A 21438-nucleotide genomic window follows, 5' to 3' on the forward strand; every position below is an offset into this window, starting at 1 on the left:
CTGCGAGCTGAAGCGCAGGTAGTTTTAACGCCCGCCGACGCGGCTGAGGCTGCAAGGCTGCAAGGCTGAGCAAGCCGAAGCTGCGGTGGTGAGCGTGAAAACCATCTGCGACGATAAGCTCGCATGGGACCGCCGGAGCCCCGCAGCACCGGAGCCGTGACAGAAGCTATGCTTGCTGCATGTTGCTTGCTTACATTTTAAACGTACTGAGTTAAAAAATTAGAAGCTAATTAAATATATTTTATGATGTCATTTAATAGTATTTTAGAAGTTTACTGTTAGAATGCCTGCTACAAAATATGCTAAAAAATAACCATCATGCTGAGTTTTACTTAGAAGATAACTATAGTGGCTAAGATAGTATTATTTAGATGCTCGTTAATTGTGGCTGACTTAATAATTTAGAAGGCAACATACATTTTTGTTTAATTAGCATTTTTAATAAACAAACTCAGATTCAAAGCCATTTTTATTTAATGCTTTACCTAATTTAAATTTTGTATAGTTAAATTTGACCGTGTATAAATTGGAATGATGCATGTGCACGTCTAAGCTACGAATTATACGCGAGCAGTACGCAAAATTCGTGTATACTTTGAAATCACAAATTAAAAAACAGTATTACAAAATATCAGCGAGCAGTTTCCTATGGATGCGTTTTGGCTATGTACACTCTGTAAATACGCTGCATTTCCTATAGGCATTGTATTTTATTTTCTAAAACTTTAACCACTCATAAATGGCTCCGTGCATCTGTGGTGTTGATGATTGATTACCGACATTTAGTTATATAAAAATGAAACAGCTTATTTTATACGAAAATTGTATATAATTAATGTCAACATTCTAATATTGTTTTATACTATACATGGACGGGATTCAGTCTTTAAATCTAAGTGCAACATACAAAATACAAAAAGCATTTTAGCAATGTATAAGAAAATACCTTCACATTTATACATACATATATATAGCCTTAAGTTTGTAGGTACATGTCTATGGTTATTTTCACTGTTACATAAGGAGGTTTTGTTTATAAACACAACATAGAAACTCACCATGGTGAATTGTGTTGTCATAAAAACTTTCACTAGCCATAATTAACATAATATTATACAAAACGAACTTTCTTTTCGTAAAATCAAAGCACACAATATGGGCGTATGATTGCAAAAGGGCAAATTCCGTTCCTTTGTCTAAGAATAATAAGCTGCTCTTATGGGAAACTATAACTTATTCTCCATAACCTGATATTGCATAAGAAAATTAAGATAATTATGCATTTCTCAATACACACTTTAACTTTTTTACTTTATGTTAAAAGTAGGTCATATTATTAGTAAGAAGAGTACGTTAATAATTTTGTCTTGAACAAAAATATCGAGATTATACCAATCGATAGAGCTAGAATAAATTCTAAGTACAACAATACATTTAACTTTTTATCAACAAAATTTCCCATATGTTCATTTCATATTTTTTCTGGTATACATTTTAGTACACCTCTAGATATGTGATGCCGTTTTCATAAAAAAAAAAATATTGGGGATTTGACATGGTATAGTGCAGCGATTCCCAAATGGGGTTCCGCGGAACCCTGAGGTTCCGTGACAGGCCCTCAGGGGTTCCGTGGAAAATTCAAGATTTCCATATGGTAGGTAAATCGTTTCACTTTTGACAATATTAAATTATTATTCATTTTCAATTAAATTGTTTTAAATATTGCATTCCAAAATTCCAACCATGTAGGTGGGTACCACTCGGGAGTGTAAGTACGAGTTCGCGTCAAGTGGCGGGGGCAGACCACGGTAGCAGAGAATTTAATTCCGTTTTTTACAAATTGTAGATTAACTTAATACCTCCAGGTCTTCGGCAATCGGCAAAAGTAGGTAGCGAGTCGGCAAAAAATCACCGTATTTTTTGGGCTTATTTCATCGCTAGGATTATACGTTTTCATACATTTGACAGGACGTGAAATGACAAGGCATACGAGTATTTCCAGTGGCTATTTTTACCATGAATCAAAGTGTGACATTATTTCCAATTTTTGCACCTCCGCGAATCCAAAAATTTCGCGCTCGCTACTCTCGCGACTCCATGTTACGCGTGGTGCTTTTAAGTTCGTTTAATTGCTCAAATATCCAACACCGAAAAAATTTCGCGCTCTTCCGTCGAGGTTTCCTTTGATATTTATTTTTTATTCCTCTGTTTCAGGAAAAGCAATAGCGCTTTCTTCGCTAGCTGCTTATTCATTTGCATTTGCTTTTTTGTGTGGATATTGTACTTTTTGAGACCTTATTAATTTACAGTGGTTTTGTTTATTTTGTGTAGGTACTTAAAATAAAAAAAAAATTCGCGCTCGCTTCGCTCGCGATACCGGCTAACAACTGAATGTCTTTCAATGCGGATGCTTGGAACTTCTTCTTTTAGTTAAAAACAATCGCGCTCGCTCGCCTCGCACCTGTACAAACCCAATCTATATCTTTTTGCGTTTACTTTGTCAGTCTTCAAACTGAAAACTATTCACATAATACACAAAGTCAAGGGAGGCTAAATTGTTTTCTGGCCCGTGTGGCGGATAGCCATGCTACGCCTGAGTATACTGAGTATGTCTCTAACCATATAACCATTTGGTGCGCTACCACGCACCACGAGCCGTACCTAAGTGTATTTACGTTTTTAGTTTACTTCTTACTTAAGCTAAGGTTCCGCCGAAAAATGGTGTAACGAAAAGGGTTCCGAAGCCAAAAGAATTCGGGAACCGCTGGTATAGTGAATACTTACAAAAATAATTATTACAAAACACTTGGAAAATATTAACTTTGTACACTTACATAGATATAACTATACAGACTAAAAAATACGTTAAGAGATTCAATTAAGATATTCAAGTGTTTCAGTAATAAATGCTGCTGTTGATTGTGATGCACTAAAAATGCATCATTTTATATGCAAAATACAAAATATACCTGATACCTAAGATTGGAAAATATATTTTGTTAATATTTGTTCACTTAAATTCAAACTTTCTAAATTTTTTAAGGCACAAATATAACTGAACAGATATAAGAAGATAAATTTTTAATGTGTAAAATTTTTCAACTATTTAACTCATCAGATGAATAGGCTTTACATAAATTATTGCAGTAAAAACATAAAGGAGAATGGGCAAGTTTCTATGGACCCTTCGCTATCACCGGCCGCAATGATTTTAAAAATCATGAAGCTTGAAGTGCTTTCTGTAACATGGAAATTGCTATTTAACAACAAGCTCCTTTCCATACAAGTACAAAATCCAAAAAGAACTTCTTCAAAAACCTGTATGAGATGATCAGGATTGCTTAGAAATAACAATCCAGTCTCTGAAGAACAGATTAAAAGACTTTGAATATCCCAAACTGTGAATAATTAAATGTCTTAGCTCATACATTTTTGAAAGCAAATCTGTTTTTCCCTAAATGTCCCATGGGTTAATAGTAAAATTTATTGCTAATTACTAGAGCTATCATTTGATACCAATTTCATGGCTGGCCGCCAATAGCCCAGGAACTCCCAATCTCCTTTCAAAATTGATGTTCCATTTTAAAACTTATGAATTAGAATAACCACTTAAGAATAGCAGAGGCAGATAAAACAAAGAATAATGATAACGGGTTCAATGCTGATGATCCGTTGCATCCATCTTTACTGTTACATGTGCAGTATTCAATAAAAATGTTGTAAGTACCAGTCCTCATAAGACAGAATCTCTCATCGCCTTGGATACCAACCTCACCGAGATACGCACAGTCACGGAAGTACCGCCATTCTCCATTTACTGAAAATCAAAAGAGGTAAGGATATATATACACGCCTTGTATTTTATTAATTGTTCACGATTTTAGAAGCGAGTTTTATATCCTTTCAGAAAAATAATTATTTTAAAATAGCTTTGACCTTCACGAAGTCAGGTTCTTTAGTCTTTCTATGCGCTTTTGTTTTTTTCTATTCATACTAGATTTAAAAACTGTACAGAAATAATGTGGCATGGAACATTTTGAACTGATGTGTAAATAACCTACTGTTTAAGTTGCTACTGATAAAAAGCGGTAATGAGTTCGTCAATTTTCTAAATACAACTTTAATGATAACATAAGATAGTGAGAAGACGTCATTGCTCCCGTATTGAATAACGTTTCATTGCGAAAAAAGGTTTTACTTCAGTGAGGAGTAAGAAATACCAACCTTTTTGTCTAATTTTGCGGCACATTGATGGTCTGACTCCCGGTAAATGCGACAATCCTTTTTCTTGTTTACAATCAGTGATCGGCACGGTGCTGTTGTCGAATGGATCGGCGCATTTAGGATCGTTACTTGACCGGCAATTCCAGCATTTTATACTGAAAACTAACATCAACAAATGTTATTTCGGAGCACCTTGGGGCGTGACCAATTTTGTTTATGAATGAAAACCATCACTTACCGTAAGGCACTACGTTCAGGAAGATGCAGGCATATATAAAATATCTTAAACTGGTACACATGTTGATAATGGATAAGTATTGAATTAATTTCTAAGTTTTTACACTGATAAAACTGATCAAAAATCAACAAACTTTCCTGGCGGTTGTTGACGGTTGAGAATGGATGTTACAGATTAAAAAACCGATGTTGTTCGGGTCGTTTGACAGCTAACAATAGAGATAAACCGGACAAACAGAATGTAATTTTTAGTTTACCGGTTTTTTTTTAATATTATTTTAAAATCTGAAATTATGAAATGAGAAAATAGCAATGTCTTCATATATCAGAAAATAAAATCGTATAAATGTCACTCATCGTGAATGTGATTTGAGTACATATATATCGATGTATATCGATGGTGATTTGTAAACATATGTACCTGTGATGTTTCTTCGTTTTCTCGACTACTTTTTATAATTCACATTCGATCGGCAGTAAGTAAATCGTTATCGCGTAATGATTTTATACTGGCTTAACTAGTGAAGGAATTTACCGGTCTTTTACATAACTAGGACCACTCTAATCAAAGTTTGGGTTGGGTGTTTGTAGGGTGTGTGCAGTTCGTTATTTTTGTGATTTTTATTAATTTAATTTCTCTTTTAGACTGAATGAAAACAATATGTTGTTGAAGGCGATTATTATAACGTTTCTGTGCACCTTACCAGCTGGTAAGTGCGGGAATAAATTACTTTTAATATAACTTTTTAAATATTTTTGTGCAATCGTGTTGATTTTCTCTGTTATTTTAGTATTTTGCGTGAGGTGCTACCAATGTGCATCTTCACAAGATAGTAAAGGGGAAGACAACTGTGGGGCTTACAAGAGGTTTGACAAAGAAAGTCATATCGCTGTGGAATGCTTTAGTGATGAATCTCATATGCCTGGCTCTTTCTGCATGAAGTTGACTCAACAAGGGCCTAAAGGATTTATTTGTAAGTAAAACTACTACTACTTTTATACTCTCTCAATTGGTTTATATAAAATAAATAAATATAATGTCGGGACACCTTTTCACACACGGTTGGTTAGCCCCATGGTAAGTTATTAATTAACTTGTGTTATGGGTGCTAACACAACTGATAAACTACATATATACATATTTATAAATACTTATTGTAACACCCAGACCACGGCTAACAAGCATGCTCATCACACAAATGTCGACCGAGCCGGGAATCGAACCCGGGACCTCAGGTTCGGCAGTCCGGCATGATGACCATTGCGCCATCGAGGTCGTCATTATATACACAGACTTAATGATTTACTTAAACAATTTCATACTTATACAAGTAATAAGTCTTGTAACTGTGTAAACAGGAAACATTGTTTGCCAACATGAGAGTACTGTAGTTACATCTCTCCATTTACACATCTAAGTAAAAGAGCTACAGGTATTTTAAGTAGAACCAACAAGCAGGCAGGTACTTTCTGTGAAATTAATATTTCATTTTGAGACAACAAAAAAATCCAATGGCTTTTATAATTGACTCAATTTTCAATATACCTATTGGAATATAACTCTTGTTGAACATAACAAAATGTATAAACAAAACACTGCTGCCCTCGGGTCTTTAAATACAAGATCTGTAGTGTTTTGTTTTTAGATCTATAGCAATACATATAACAAAGGGGAAACATTGTTTTGTTTGTATTTAAAAGCTCGGAAACTACTCAACCAATTTGAAAATTCTTTCACTGTTGGCAAGTTACACGATCCCCTATTAACGTGACATAATTTGTCCCGGTACAGGAAGAAGTTGATCCGAGACTCTGGTGAAACTGCCGGAAACACCTAGAGTTGAAAATTTTGAAGTTACTGTTACCACCTTCAAAATTGTTTAGTAATTTGACAAGAAATGTAACATACAACTTTTCAACACTTTCCAGGGGACGGAAGATGGCGGCAAGTCATACGACGCTGTGCCTCGGTTGCTGAAACCGGTGTCACTGGTGTCTGCAACTGGGGAGTTTACGAGAATGGCGTCTACTGGGAAGAATGCTACTGTTCTTCAGACGAATGTAACGGATCATCATTAGCCCAATCTTCGGTTATGCTACTTTTAAGCACAATAGGAACTGTCCTATTCTTGTACAAACTACTTTAGTATAGCTTTTTATATATCAAATCTTGTGCCTTAAAAATACAAATGTACAGAATCAATTTTACCATACACAAATTTATACTTTTAACAATGGAACTATGCTACATTCCAAACCTTTGCTCTTTTTTTCTATTTACCAATAATTTTCTTATTGGATTTTTTATTGTCTCAGATCTGTCTCTTGATCAAATCATGCCTAATACTTGTAAGGATTTCAAACCCTATAAGGACTCAAAACAGATTTACTTGCTATTAAAACAAGATTATGAATGTCTATAAGATAATGCTAATAGCAGCTATTAATCATTAATTTGTTTATGAATAAGTATGTTTAGTTGATATACCTGCATATTAATTTGTTGATAAAACCATAAAACAACCATTTTTGAATATGAAGGAGTATACAATAATTTACTAGAAAGTCTGGTTCAAGTCTACAATCAGAATCAATCCATATTTTTCATCTATTAATAGTTATTTTTAAATACATAGATTTTTATGATTTTATTTCTAAGTATGTAGTGTGCTTGAAAGCATAATGTAATTTAGGTATATTATTATGAAATAATATCCGTCCATAGTTGATAATTCAACGAAAAAAAACATTAGATATATGTATATTGAATCTCATATTTTGTAGACAAATAAGATAAACATATGAATGTTAATTGAGTCCAATTAGTAAATGTGTTAATGATATACTGTTAAGATACTGATAATTGGACTCAAAACAGTTTTGTATTGTATTTATTACAATACCAAATTGTTTTTTGTTCTACAAAGGAAGTCTTTGTTACCTCGATAACCGTTTAACAAGCTATATCTAAACAGAAACTTGTTATTTGAACATTCAATGGTTTCTTCTATTGACTGACAACAATAAATTGATATTGTTTTTCAATGCTCTTTTAATTCACCATCGAGCACACTGATATGACAAAAATTTAAAAAGTTAGGAAGAAATGCAAGTTTATAATAAATTTAATGTAATTTAAACACTTCTCTATTTGAGTGGGGACTTACCTAAGAGTAAACAATGGTTATATGATTTTTGACACAATTAAGACATGTATTCACTGAGAAACAATTGTTTATAAACACTGTTTCAGAAACAATATCTACGTGTTTCTGAAACAAAATTATTTGTTTCAGAAACATATAATTTTGTTTCTGTGGACGATGTGGACGGCAGAGTTTCCGAAACATTGTTGCTGTAAACATCTACGTGATGTTTCAGAAACTGTGTATCTGAAACATTGTTTCCCAGTGAATACATGGCTTTATGTATTAAAGAAATGAACCACTGTTTAAAATGACGATTCATTAGTTAATACTTATTATGTATTTTATTTACATCAATTTGCCGCATTTAATTTTAGACAGTTTTAAAAAAGTCAATTGTTTATGTTTAGTGAAGTGCCCACTCAATAATATAGCAAACTTATGTTTTTTTTTTTAATTCTAGAGAAGAAAAAAATTCTAAGAAGTAGTGCTTTATCTATCGTATGTCGATAGGTACTCGACATCTTGGCCTTCAACTATCACCAATCAGAAATTACCTACTTATCTAAAAACTAGAGAAGTAAATTGCTGTTCATTAGTGGAAACACCATTTTATGCAAAATCATTTTGACAACTTTCAGCTTGCAAAATTATGCAGCTATGCAAAAATGCTCTTATACAGGATGTACCTAGAAGTAATCAGAGATTTATTTATGTAGGCCTTTAAGTTTAGTTATCGCCCAGTTTTCATACAGCGCCAAAACCGGGGCGGTAGGTGCCACTGTGCCCAGACACAAAATTCAGAATCAAAGGGAGTCGGATCACGACCAAATTTTGTTCATCAACCTACGTGAGTAATACCCTGTCTCAATCACTTTATTTCGCCTACGAGTTCATTTGGTTTGGGCACACTATTCCTGTATTTTTAAGTAGGTACCTAAGCTGATAAAAACGAGTTCTTCATTCGCGCCTTATCACTTTTGCCTTTATTTTCTGTCTGCACTCTGTATAAAGAAAATATTGTCAACGAAGCCACGAAATAAACTGTAAAAAACACAGTTAGGTACCAACTTAGGTAGGTACCTATATCTATATACCTAAGTGCCTAACTACGCCACACGAACGAAACATACTCGCAGACTAACTAAGCACGGAAACTATTAAATAATTGTCCTCACCTCACTGGACTAGTAACATTTTTGTTGAAGTTTTATTAATTCATTTGAGTAATAATGAGTTTCCGCGAGAAGGTTGTTATAGTGACTGGAGCCAGTTCAGGCATCGGTGCTGCTATAGCCGTGAAGTTCGCTGAACAAGGAGCCAGCATCGTACTTACAGCCAGAAATCAGGCCAGGCTAAAGGAAGTCGCAGACAAATGTGGTATCTATGGTGCTAAACATTGTATCATAATTGCTGACCTCACAAAGAAAGATGAAATTGGGAAAATCGTTGCAACCACCGTGGAACGTTTTGGAAAAATCGACGTATTGGTCAACAATGCTGGAATAGCTGGGAGGGCGGCAATCTGGGAAGCGAATGCAATGGAATTATATGACACAATTATGGCAACAAATCTTCACGCCGTGATATACTTAACAAGCCTCGCTGCTCCTCACTTGATTAAAAGTAAAGGTAACATTGTGAACATATCTAGTATTGCCGCGGTTAGCGTCATCAAACCTGAACAATTCGCTTATTGTACTTCGAAGGCTGGATTGGATCATTTCACTAGGTCCGCGGCTCTAGATTTTGCATCCAAGGGTGTGAGGGTGAACTCTATTAACCCTGGGCCAGTAGAAACAAATATTGCACAGTGTTTGGGTGATAGGCAAGGCGAGTTTTGGAATATGATGCAGAAAATGACCGCTCTTGGCAGGCTTTCGGATTCCGAAGAAGTTGCTGACTTGGTGTTGTTTGTAGCTAGTGACAAAGCTAAAGCTATAACGGGATCATCTTACATTACTGATAATGGACTTTTGTTGAAAAGAGGTGCATAAATAGGTACGCCAATTATAGTCTATTAAGAAAAAAGCATATTATAGTACCTACTTGTCGCCATGTCCGTGATTGTTATTTTTATCCCTTATTTTTGTTAAAAATGTCATCTAAGTAGGTACTTATTATTTTACTGTTATGTCTAAGGCTAAGTAGGTACCTACCTACCTTGAATTTTACCGAAATAGATAAGTGGATAAAACGCCATCGATTTTGCACAAAATACAGCTTGTTTTTTCCTTAACAAATATCCTATAATATCTGATGTTTTCTTCGCGGGCTTTTGGAAGGACCCTCAACCGCAAGCGATGTGTAAGCTTAGCTTATATTCATTATGTGCAACGACGCAGGTGCACCAACCGCTCCTATGAAGCGCATCGGATCGTGCTATACCTACTTACTTCAAACCACTCAACCATCACGAACTTGAGGACGATTGTAGATACTTAACCATGACCTTCATAACAAAATAATTATGTTCCGCAATTCAATCAGAAACGAACGAACCATTGAAGTAAATGAGATATAACTAAATTCAAGTGTTTTGATTCGTGTGCCTATCACAGCCTATCAGATAATAGGTATTATGAGAGCTTCCTAAGTGTCCAATTGATCTGTAAATAATAATTGAAGAATATAAACCGCAAATTCACCTATTGTACCGAGTAGTCTTGTAGACTGTTCGGCTATATTAATTAATTGTAAATCAAAATGGTTTTCCGCGATATGGTCGTTATAGTGACTGGAGCCAGTTCGGGCATTGGTGCTGCTATAGCTATCAAATTTGCTGAACAAGGAGCCAACGTTGTTCTTGTCGCTAGAAATCAAGCCAGGCTAAAAGAAGTTGCCGCTAAATGTTGTAGCCATGGTGTCAAATACTGCATTATCATCGCTAACGTCACGAAGAAAGATGACATTAAGAGAATTGTAGCGACTACCGTCGAACGTTTTGGAAAAATCGATGTTTTGGTCAATAGTGCCGGAGTAGGAGGGACGGCGGCTATCTGGGATCCGAATGCAATGGAAGTTTACGACAAAACAATGGCGACTAATCTTCGCTCCGTAGTCTACCTAACCAACCTCGCTGCTCCTCACTTAATCAATACTGAAGGTAACATTGTAAACATATCTAGTGCTTTCGCGGTTGATATCCTTCCTGAACATTTCGCTTACTGTACTTCCAAGGCTGGATTGGATCATTTCACCAGATCCGCAGCTCTAGATTTGGCGCCAAAGGGCGTGAGGGTCAACTCGGTCAACCCTGGACCAGTGAAAACCAATTTTGTTCAAAGTTTGGATAAGAATAAAACCGAGCAACGCGACTTATGGAGTAAGTTAGAGGCAATGACCGCTCTTGGCAGAATTTCGGATCCTGAGGAAATTGCTGACTTGGTATTATTCCTAGCTAGCGATAAAGCTAAGGCTATAACGGGATCATCTTATATTACTGATAATGGGGCATTGTTGAAGAAAGGAACATAAATTCACCAATAACAAGGTTTTAAAAGAAAAAGGCATGAGCTTGTCTGTACCTATATTTGTGTCATATTGTGTTCATAATAAAATTCGTCATGTTTGCTGTTAAGTATGGTTTGTCTCTCCTATTTGTTTTACCCTATTTGTTTTAGCTCATCCCCGATCCACCCGGGCACCCCAACACTCTTTGGCAAAACTGTTTGCCAAACTTCTTTCTAGCCGTAGAGACTGCCAAATAGATTGAAATTGAAATGATAGAGGAACGAAAAGGAAGATGCCCTTGCAGTACGAAATAATGATACTGAAATAAAAATATACTAGTTACACCCACGCAGGGGTGGATCCAGCCCTTTGAATGGGTCTTGGGCACATCTATCCTAAATGGCTGAAAATAAATAAAAACAATTACATATATTCACATTTATTAAATTAAGGTTAGTACCTAGTATAAGGGAGTAAATAAGGTACGTAGGGGTTGTACATAATGGAGTACCTACATAAGAGAAAATATAAGGGGTGTACATAGCAGGAGTATAGGTATGGGGTAATAAAGGAGTACTTAATGATTGTATAAAACTAAGTACGTATGGGAGTAGGTAGGTACATGGGACAGTAACTTAATCGAAGGAATACGTCTGACGTCGCTCGTAAGTAAATAAGGATTGTGTTGTGGGCATGTCAACTAACAGTACCCACTACGGCAGACCCATCTACGCTCCTGACTAAGCCTGTTGAGGCGTTGTAAGTGTAAGCTAACATTCTTAATATGCAATAACGCTTTTGCACCATCGACTCCCATAAAGCACTCCGTATCGTAGGTTTTTCCTTTGAACAACTCACCATCATAATCTTAGGCACGATTGTAGAGCACCACTAGCAGTTTTCTGTCTGTTTCACTTGAGTCCCATAGGAACTGCTGCCCGGATAAAACAGCCCATTTTACTCGGGTATGATGATGTATACCTACCTTAGCTTCCCAACAATGAAAGATTTTTCAATTCGGTTCAGTAGTTTTGGAGCCTTGAGAAACCGATGAAACATTACATTTTATGCACGATCATTTTGATAAAGCAGCGGTGCTCGAAGACCAATAGTGAAGTAACTATTGTAGAATAGGAAGAGTATCGACCAAGGTCTTTCATTTTATATAAAGTGGGCCTGATAAATTTATAAGAGCTGCCTAAGTGCCTAGGTACTTGATCATACTTAAATTGAGGCTTATAAGCCGTAAATTCAGTATCTTTACTTCATTACATCGAGTTCTCTTTTAGACTGTTTGGGTATATTTATTACTTTATCGATATTATAATGAGTTTCCGCAAGAAGGTCGTTATAGTGACGGGAGCCAGTTCAGGCATTGGTGCTGCTACAGCTATTAAATTCGCTGAACAAGGGGCCAACGTTGTACTCGCTGCCAGAAATCAGGCCAAGCTAAAGGAAGTTGCTGACAAATGTGAAGGCTATTGTGGCGCACACTGCATGGTCATTGCGGACGTCACAAAAAATGAAGACATAAAGAAAATTGTAGCAACTACCGTCGAACGGTTTGGAAAAATCGATGTTTTGGTCAATAATGCCGGAGTAGGCGGGGCGGCGGCTATCTGGGATACGAATGCAATGGAAGTGTACGACAAAATTATGGCGACTAATCTTCGCTCCGTGGTCTACTTAACCAACCTCGCTGCTCCTCACTTGATTAAAACTAAAGGTAACATTGTGAACATATCCAGTATTGCCGCGGTTGATGTTATCTTACCAGAACAATTTGCTTACTGTACGTCGAAGGCTGGATTGGATCATTTCACCAGGTCCGTGGCACTCGACTTCGCAGCAAAAGGAGTGAGGGTCAACTCCGTTAACCCTGGTCCAGTGCAAACCAATTTTGTTGATAATATGGGTGTTAATAAAGCTGATGTAGACGACTTATGGAAAAAGTTGGAGTCTAAGACACCCCTTGGCAGAATTTCGGTTCCTGAAGAAATTGCTGACTTGGTATTGTTCTTAGCTAGCGATAAAGCTATGGCTATAACGGGATCGTCGTTCATTACTGATAATGGGATATTGTTGAAGAGAGGTGAATAATGTTAATATGCACCTATTAAATGTACCTATTTTTGCTTGTCATCTATTATGCACCTCTATTTGTTCTCTTTGGTTATCTATTTATTATAAACAGCATTTATGCTTGAGTATTTTAGGTGGTTTCGCCTTTCATTCTTTTTGTTCGTATTATGTTTCTTTTCCTTTGCTGCTATCTTTAATGCGTTTTTTTTTGTGTGAATAAATATATTTTCTTATTTTCTTATTCTTTACTAAATACTTATTTCCAGTGTCTATTTAAGACCCATATCTAGTACAATTGGTATCTATTGGCTGAGCATTTTCAGACTGTAGGTAATGAATGGTTTTATTTTTTCCTCGTGTAGGTACTTAATAGAAAATCTAAAGATTCTCCCTTGCAATAGCGTCCGCCAAAAGCTAACAGTTTATTATAACGATGGTTCACTCTCATACACTTTTACTCCGCTGTTGAACCTCACCTAACTTTTTACAAAAGCAAAATGCTATCAGAAGTACTTACTACATTATTTCTTCTGTTGATAACAAGGGGCTGCTAGTTATAACACTCAAGGTCTATTTTAAAATAAATAATTCGCTTATAATTCTTCATCGAACCAAACCTTCTTCAATTAAAACGATTTTTAATCAATCTGCACTAAAATTCAGCAGTTACGGCACAAAACAAATACCCCTGAATCAGGACGAGGATTGCAGTCTTTGGGGAAAAATAGCCGGTTAAGGGTATCCCCAGGGGTAAATCACAGTTAACACTCCATTACACATTCCGTTTTCACAGGTTTCCGTGGTTACCCGTGGTTTTCAGTTCCGAAAATAATTTCGTAATTACCTATGGGTACAAAATGAACCGAAGTTTAGTTAATCTTAGTTAAGCCTTGGCTATTAAATACAGTAATGAAAGAGCGAGGTAGTAAACAGCACTACCCTAGTTGCTCACCACAATTTTATTATAGTCTGTTGTGCTTTGTTTGTAATACTCGTCTAAAGGATCCATTTTTTTATTTTTATTGCGAAACATTAGATAGTTAACTTTTTGAATCAAACTAACCATTCACACTACCTACGTAGTTTTAATAAATCTGTAACATCTACATTTTTTTTTCAGTGTTTGTACGCTCCCGGTACTATGCTCCATTATTTTAAGTAGGCAGACACTTTACTAAAAGTTAACAATCTTAATAGGACTTTTTATAGGTAGATACAAATACATATTAAATAAAAAAAACTACTGTTTAAAGTAATGTTTGAATTTTAACTTTAAATTTTAGCCGTATTTAATTGGTAGGCTGAGTTTTTTAATGAAAAGTCATTAAGATTGTTTACCTACCTACCTTTAATTAATGATGTAGGTATAAAGGTCCCATTTTCCGAAACCCTTGATATATTGTATTACTTTATACGATAGAAAAATCTTATTAATCCACTGCTGTCTAAAAACGCGACGCACAATACGTAGGTACATAGTTGTTATTTTTTTTCCTTGAAGGCCTCTACTTAGTTAAACAATATATAAGTAATTACTCGGAGTGTAGGTATTTTGATCCTTATTCTTCCAATCCTCACTATCTCAAAAAACATTAACGTTATTTTAAAGCTTTTGTCACGTATTCAAAATTTCAAAGAAACCCTTGGCCCTTACTTCAAACGAATGAGGTAAAGGAAAGTGGAAAATGTCCTTTTCATAATGAATTATGGTTGCTCATTGAGCTTCAGCGGTCCGTCTCTCGTCTGTCCTCGGCGAGCTTCGGGTAACATCGGGCCGACCAACACAGCTTTGAAACGAAACGCAACTCATCCGGCCTGCCTTCTCTGACTCATAGCTGAGTCAACCGTCCGAGTGAGCAAGCAAACGCCCGCCGCCTCTCCCCATCTTGTATATTTTCATTCGAATCCCGGTCGAGGCTTGATATTTTCCCGTAGGCCCGAACCCTCAGTCCTCTGAAAGTCGCGGTGGGAATTCCACATTTCCCTCGAATTTAAAACCGGTGAAACAGTTTCATGTGGAATGATTGAGTAACCATTGCGATGCTTCGTGAAACTGAGTGCTGCTCATGATAAAACGTGAATTATTGTGTTTTATGTGTTGATTTTAATTTATAAAATTGTTCGGGAGCTGTGAGCGGACCATTGCTGGAGGGAGAACAAGGTCGTATTACCGTCCTTGTGAGCGAGCATTAACGAATTTAGGCGCCGTGAGTATAATTTTTATTGTTTTTCTTGTTGCACTTACATTGATCTGCGTTTGATTTGTTTTGACGAAGGACGTAAGCATGCTAAAGGTTACGACCCCTGGACCGTAGGGGCTGGAGGGTGGGAACCTGTGACGTTATCTAACTACCCTTTGGAAAAAATACGGGTTTAACATAATTCTAGTCATATTGAAATGTTCTTGTTTTATTAATATTACATTAAGCTGCTTGGTATTTTTATTTTTTGTAGTAATTTTAGTTACAATAATGTAGGATTGGTCAGGATATTATTACCTAAGGATATCGATAGGGTTACATTAATCGTTAACATTGTGGAACAAAAGAGGGCTAGGCGGGACCTAAGACTCAAAATTACGGAACATTAAATATTTTTTTATCATTTCTACTAACATTTATAAAAATATGTATCTATGTATCTGATTTCTGGAAAGATGAGAAACTTAATTTAATTTTGACCAAGATGGATCAGAATTATTCAAAAATAAGTTATGTAAGTTAAGTAGGTACTACCACAAAATCGTACCTACCTGTTGTACAACAAAAAAATAAACATTGCTTACGTATAGATAGACTATTCGATTCCCGCGGTTTCACCGGTACCGTAAAGGAATTTCTTGTGTCTGTTTAGCAATCGATTCTAGGTTTTTCTCTAATATATAATGAACCTTACGTATATAATTACCTATTTTCAATTTTAATAGAACACATACAGTCCTACTTACATTATAAGTGGCATCTAAGGAGCGTTTTCAGGAGGATTTAAGTATAGGCACTGAAAAGATACAAAACACAAAACAAAAATGGAGATTTCGGAAAGACAGAGCTGTCAACAAAAGATGCTAAATAAATATTGTAAATCATAGACTTTGTTTGTTGGAAGCTCTTATATCAGGAACCAATGGTCCGATACGATTTTTTTTTGTTTTATGTACTTAGTTCATTTAGGTAATTTTTTGAATATTTCATTTGAGTATTGGCTCTTATTCATTAAGACTGAAAACCGCGACTCTACCTTTTTTACTTGGAACTCATTATGTTAATGAAGTTTACTTAGCTACTTTGAAATTTTATATTTATCGCAAAAACTAATTTAGAGGAAGGGCGTGAAATTTAAATAATGACTTGACTTGTACCTACTAAAAGGTAAAGATTTGAAAATCTTACAGTAAGAAGGCCAAGGTTCAGTAAAACGGGAAACAAGTTATAAGAAAACTAGCTACCTTAATTAAGATTATTAAAATGTTAATTTGTTTAGTACCTATCCGTTATTTTAATGTTGGATGGACATCGGGTATAAATACTTAGGTACATAGAAGAAATCCGAAAACGAAATTGTAATTCACTACTAAACATAACATCACTTAATTATTAATTTATACTTACAATAGGTTCAAAATGCAATAAATAATAATTTGTGATGGAAAATGAGAACGAATTAAGTTAAATGACACTCATTTAACTAATTACCTATGTATTGTTTTCTACACATAGGTAGGGTAAAACTTAATTGTCTATTGTTAATTGCAGAACTGTATAAATATAAATACACCTTCGATAAATAAGTGGTCAATCAAAGTCCGTGAGTTACGTAGGACAATTAACGACACCATAACGTCATTTTAATATTAAGCATACACATTTCTATAATCTCTTCTTTTTTTACGATGGTAAAAATCATCAAATGACTCCCGCTGTGGGTTAGCAGCGGTGAGGGAGTGTCAGACTTTTACTGACTAAAAACCCATCGTGTTTCTTCGTAGGCCGTTTATGTACCAGGGCCGCGGTAACTCTTTCGAACAATCCATAATCTCTCAATTGTAAATATCAGTACATACAGAAAATATATTTTAAACATTTAATTATATTAGTCCGTATCTAACCAGTGGACTGATAATGATGAAGATAATACAGGCATTTTGGAGTGACAAGGCAAACTTAATAATCAACCTTTTGGTTGTAAAGTACAGCTTTCCTCATATGTTTTCCTATACACAGAGGATATTAATTTTATAACATGTTTTAAAATGTATCGATGATACCTACTCGTAACAGTGTTTAATAATGATCATTTTATACTGAAGCCACTGAAGCCCTGTTCGAAGTTTCTAAGTTTCACATTGGGTATTGATTTTCAAAGGGCGCAAAAACTTATTCGAACATTTGAATTTCCATAAATATTACTTTCTTCGGAAAACTTCGAGGCACTCGAACGTATGCAATAAGCTATGAGAATTTGAAGTTTGGAGGGGAAAAGTAACGATCCTCAAATAAAAGAAGGAATATATTTCAATCTATTGAAAAATTAATAAAAATTTATTTCGTTGAAAAATTAATTCAATAGAAAAGATTAGACGAAAATCTTCAGGTGTTTTTCAAACAGTGTTAGAAATTCAGATTGCGTGAGTGATGCTTACGGTAGTACCTTTCTACTGTCTGTTTTGTTTTTAAAGTAAAAACCCCCAACTGATTGGCAGTCTTTTTTATTTACATAGGTTAATAGTAACTCATAAACATTAAGGGCGTCAAAGAGTTCTTTCTAATCACTGCCCACTGAAATCGTAGCCATGGCAATGCTTAACTTTTTACTAAAATGAAAAACCAATCTTTTGGTCAGTTGAACGCGTCAATGAGATTAAACCCCTAAAATATTGCATGATCAGTAAAACATGGCCAAATATGCAATATAAAATACATAAAAGTTGATTTATGTATATGCATATATAAATCGGCAAATGCATATAATCCGGTGTCTACTTACTTATGCGGCATTCTGAGTACCAAGCGCACTATACATACATACATTCATACATAACTACATTTTATTGATTGTATAGACTGCATGTCATACAAGTGCATTCCACTTATTGATGCCAATTAATATTACAACTGCCAAGTTCAAATCAATTTGCAAGATTGAATGAATGAATCACTATAGCTCAAGTTAAATTGTGTGTACGCGTGTGCAACTGCTGACTTTATAATGTATGTTCAAGTGCTATATGTGGCTAATATGAGATAATTCATACATTTGTATGCTAGGAAGAGGTAGATTTATTGTTATATAATTTATTTCAGGAATGCTGCTAGATACATATTTATTTATTAGATAGCAACATCCTTGCATAGAATCTGCTGTTCAAAGTCTTGGAGATGGTTTTTACTTGGAGTCAAAGTCGACTGTGAAAGGAGGAGTTCCTTCGAATCCAGGTGTCAATGGGACCACCTCATAAAAATAGATGCATGTTAAAAATGGTTTTTGAAATCCGTCGACCCGTCATTGAGTAGGTATTATTGCTCTTTTATGATCATTTATGTCATGACATCATCAGTATAACCACAACAGGAAATCCCTTAAAATGGTTACCTAACACCTTCAATAAATATATTTATAGTAGCAGGATACATGCGAAACATATTATAGACCATATTTTATCTATAAAAAAAAAAAAAAAATAAAAAAAAAATAATGTCGGGACACCTTTTTCACACACGGTCGGTTAGCCCCATGGTAAGTTATTTATTAACTTGTGTTATGGGTGCTAACACAACTGATAAACTACATGTAGCTACATATATACATATTTATAAATACATATCATAACACCCAGACTACGGCCAACAAGCATGCTCATCGACCGAACCGGGAATCGAACCCGGGACCTCAGGTTTGGCGGTCCGGCATGATGACCATTGCGCCATCGAGGTCGTCAATTATATATTTATATAATTGACGCTCGTCAATTATTGACGACCTCGATCGTCAATTATATATTTATATAATTGACGACCTCGATAATATATTTTATCTATGTGCGGGAATAATTCCTTCGGGACTTATGTACAACCGTGGACAAAAACTAGTAAGTTATATAAGTAACAAGTTTCATCAATATCAAAACATGCAATAGTTTTGGTATGGAAGAGTGACACATACGTACTTCCTTACAATCTTTTACATTTATAGTATTAGCTGTGGTATTAGTAGGACAACAGTCCACAGTATATTTTAATTTCGTGTTTGCTTAGCGAATTTCCCTAAGGAATTACACATATTTACTATGTAGGTACATAAAATATTTGTCTCCGAGAGCATTGCATAGTTACAGAGTGTTATTAAGATCGTATCCCTGGGTATTTTCAGTTGGCGTATTTATTCTGTAACTAGTAAATGTATGTATGTGTGTTACAACTACAAACTCGTTGTTTTATGTAAAACGTGTTTCTATATTTACATGTTGTGATCCCATTTCAACGTGCGACAGTGTTATAAAAACATTGGTTTATAAACTTGACCACAATATGACTAGATGGTTATTTCCCTTAAGATTTTAAAGAAGCGGGATAGCACTCATAATATTAAGTAGGTACAGATACTAAGAAAGTCTTACAATAGGTATTAGCCACTGAAATGATAAGTGGCTACGTATACCAATACGCACATTGTGAAAATATTTATTCTTCCATTAAGCACCTAAACAGTAGATAACTCGTAAAAGATATCCCTTAAAAACCTTTTTGGTCCCTCTACCAAACGTTCTGTCAAAAGAGTACTTAGTTTACATTGCAGAATTCAAAAACGGAATTTCGTTCACAAATTCCGTTTTTGAATGTAATAGCAGCAGTTCCAAAACGTGACTATATAGTCGTTTATCTCCGGAAGTCTGCCGATGAAATCCTTCGCATTGATATTCGTGACAGAATACGAAACAGCGCCAAATATAGCATTAGTATCAGCTGTCATGTCTGTTTCGGTCTTAGCTGAGGATTTAAGGATCTTAAGGCTGATGTACATTTGCATTTACAATGAAAGAGAATACAAATAATAGCTAGAGTTATATATATATAAAACCTTACTCCTACTTTTGCCATTTCTAGAAGAATTTTAGAGGCGTAAGCTTTAACACATTTTGAGATGCAAAACCGATGTCTACACTTCAAGATTTCCCAATGGTTAAAATTACTTTTACACGTGAAAAGTTTATTTCCACATACATTTATTTATTGAACACTGGCCTTTTAGCTGACTATCACTGAGAATATACTATATAATGTTGAAACAATATGAAATACTTTTTTTAATCCAAACAATGTAAAAGATCATGATACTTTGAAAAAATAAACAAACATAGAAGACCCAGACAAGCTTTTCTAACTTGCCACACAATCTATCTAAAGGTCTGACGGATAGTTTGTTCAAACTATAAATTGTAATATTAATACAGGATGTTACTACACTAACTAAAGCTAAAGCACAGTTTTAATACCACTTTGCATAAGTTTCCCTCGGAAAAAGATAAGAAACGAGGTTGTTTGATAGATATTATGTCGTCAGGCAAAGTTAAGTGCTCCGAGATAAGGGGATCATATTTTGTTTAACATTTGTGATGCCTGATAAAGTATGTTCGCACTTAATTTCCAAAACAGAAGCAATCAATTTGATTTTGTAGGATTGACGGAATTTTGACTCACTACAGTTTGACTGAAAGTAGTTACAATAAAGACCAATTGAGACACGATACTTACGGATGCCATTTATTTTTGAGATGGAAAATCGTCAGATGACCTCTCCCGCTGTGGTTGTGGAGGGAGAGACCTGCTTTTGCTCATTAAACCCACCTTTGTTCTTCTGGAACCCTTTGTAACAGGACCTTGGTAACTCTTTCGAACAGTAGCTTTGCATGCAGAGTTTGCAGACCGCTCGTTGAGAAGCATGTGGAACAATAAGCGCCGCCAACACAGGCTTGTCGGTTGTGGACGCCAGACGGGCATACTGCGAGTCGTCCATAACTACCTATAGACCTTTATTTACTTAGAAGAAAGAAATGAAAAAAAATAATGAACCATTTAGAAAAGGTCTACAAACGCTGAAGATTTTGATACATAACCTAGTTCTAAAACCAATCATAATCGAAATTGCGTCCGTGGTCCTAAATCCGTAGAGGGCCAATACATGCTCCCCTGAGCAATGTTTTCTAGTCAGGTAGGAGAGCTAACCGACCTACTAATTAAATAAGGTACGCTCCAACGAACATCTAAGCTTGAACAAAATAAAGCATGAGCAAGTGTTGTGA

The 21438-nt window shown here is 35.4% G+C and overlaps 6 protein-coding genes across 7 annotated transcripts in view; 5 read left to right on the forward strand and 1 right to left on the reverse strand.

Annotated features, from left to right (window-relative positions):
• Window positions 1-3066: 3066 nt before the first annotated feature.
• Window positions 3067-4640, reverse strand: LOC124639179. The gene is made up of 3 exons (XM_047176418.1): window positions 4463-4640; window positions 4225-4386; window positions 3067-3817 (listed from the first exon to the last, which is right to left on the reverse strand). Exons 1-3 carry the CDS (start codon window positions 4521-4523, stop codon window positions 3597-3599), a joined length of 444 nt encoding a protein of 147 aa, XP_047032374.1. The 5' UTR covers window positions 4524-4640; the 3' UTR covers window positions 3067-3596.
• Window positions 4641-5001: 361 nt separating this feature from the next.
• LOC124639177 lies at window positions 5002-7506 on the forward strand. The gene is made up of 3 exons (XM_047176416.1): window positions 5002-5171; window positions 5253-5435; window positions 6391-7506. The coding sequence occupies exons 1-3, from the start codon at window positions 5123-5125 to the stop codon at window positions 6606-6608; spliced, it is 450 nt and encodes a 149-aa protein (XP_047032372.1). The 5' UTR covers window positions 5002-5122; the 3' UTR covers window positions 6609-7506.
• Window positions 7507-7617: 111 nt separating this feature from the next.
• LOC124639174 (3-oxoacyl-[acyl-carrier-protein] reductase FabG-like) lies at window positions 7618-9825 on the forward strand. Its single transcript, XM_047176412.1, has one exon. The coding sequence runs from the start codon at window positions 8840-8842 to the stop codon at window positions 9602-9604; it is 765 nt and encodes a 254-aa protein (XP_047032368.1). The 5' UTR covers window positions 7618-8839; the 3' UTR covers window positions 9605-9825.
• Window positions 9826-10241: 416 nt separating this feature from the next.
• Window positions 10242-11348, forward strand: LOC124639173 (uncharacterized oxidoreductase TM_0325-like). The gene has a single exon (XM_047176411.1). It carries the CDS (start codon window positions 10314-10316, stop codon window positions 11082-11084), a length of 771 nt encoding a protein of 256 aa, XP_047032367.1. The 5' UTR covers window positions 10242-10313; the 3' UTR covers window positions 11085-11348.
• Window positions 11349-12338: 990 nt separating this feature from the next.
• LOC124638939 (3-oxoacyl-[acyl-carrier-protein] reductase FabG-like) lies at window positions 12339-13160 on the forward strand. The gene has a single exon (XM_047176106.1). It carries the CDS (start codon window positions 12387-12389, stop codon window positions 13158-13160), a length of 774 nt encoding a protein of 257 aa, XP_047032062.1. The 5' UTR covers window positions 12339-12386.
• Window positions 13161-14994: 1834 nt separating this feature from the next.
• LOC124638868 (probable G-protein coupled receptor CG31760) overlaps window positions 14995-21438 on the forward strand; it is a 75186-nt gene continuing 68742 nt past the window's right edge. For both annotated transcript variants that reach the window (XR_006985412.1, XM_047175997.1), the window contains exon 1: window positions 14995-15349. The gene's annotated coding sequence lies outside the window, so the exon portion shown is untranslated. The remainder of the gene's footprint in view (window positions 15350-21438) is intronic.

This window comes from Helicoverpa zea, chromosome 18, assembly GCF_022581195.2.
Source record: "Helicoverpa zea isolate HzStark_Cry1AcR chromosome 18, ilHelZeax1.1, whole genome shotgun sequence".
Taxonomy (NCBI): Eukaryota; Metazoa; Arthropoda; class Insecta; order Lepidoptera; family Noctuidae; genus Helicoverpa; species Helicoverpa zea.

Bases quoted from the DNA above. Each gene is read 5' to 3' on its own strand.
- LOC124639173 (XM_047176411.1), top strand. From the start codon at position 10,314: ATGGTTTTCCGCGATATGGTCGTTATAGTGACTGGAGCCAGTTCGGGC.
- LOC124639174 (XM_047176412.1), top strand. From the start codon at position 8,840: ATGAGTTTCCGCGAGAAGGTTGTTATAGTGACTGGAGCCAGTTCAGGC.
- LOC124639179 (XM_047176418.1), bottom strand. From the start codon at position 4,523: ATGTGTACCAGTTTAAGATATTTTATATATGCCTGCATCTTCCTGAAC. The intron at 4,387-4,462 runs GTAAGTGATGGT...TGTTGATGTTAG, and splicing joins CCTGAACGTAGTGCCTTACG to TTTTCAGTATAAAATGCTGG. The intron at 3,818-4,224 runs GTTGGTATTTCT...TTTGATTTTCAG, and splicing joins CCGCAAAATTAGACAAAAAG to TAAATGGAGAATGGCGGTAC.
- LOC124639177 (XM_047176416.1), top strand. From the start codon at position 5,123: ATGTTGTTGAAGGCGATTATTATAACGTTTCTGTGCACCTTACCAGCT. The intron at 5,172-5,252 runs GTAAGTGCGGGA...CTGTTATTTTAG, and splicing joins TCTGTGCACCTTACCAGCTG to TATTTTGCGTGAGGTGCTAC. The intron at 5,436-6,390 runs GTAAGTAAAACT...AACACTTTCCAG, and splicing joins AGGGCCTAAAGGATTTATTT to GGGACGGAAGATGGCGGCAA.
- LOC124638939 (XM_047176106.1), top strand. From the start codon at position 12,387: ATGAGTTTCCGCAAGAAGGTCGTTATAGTGACGGGAGCCAGTTCAGGC.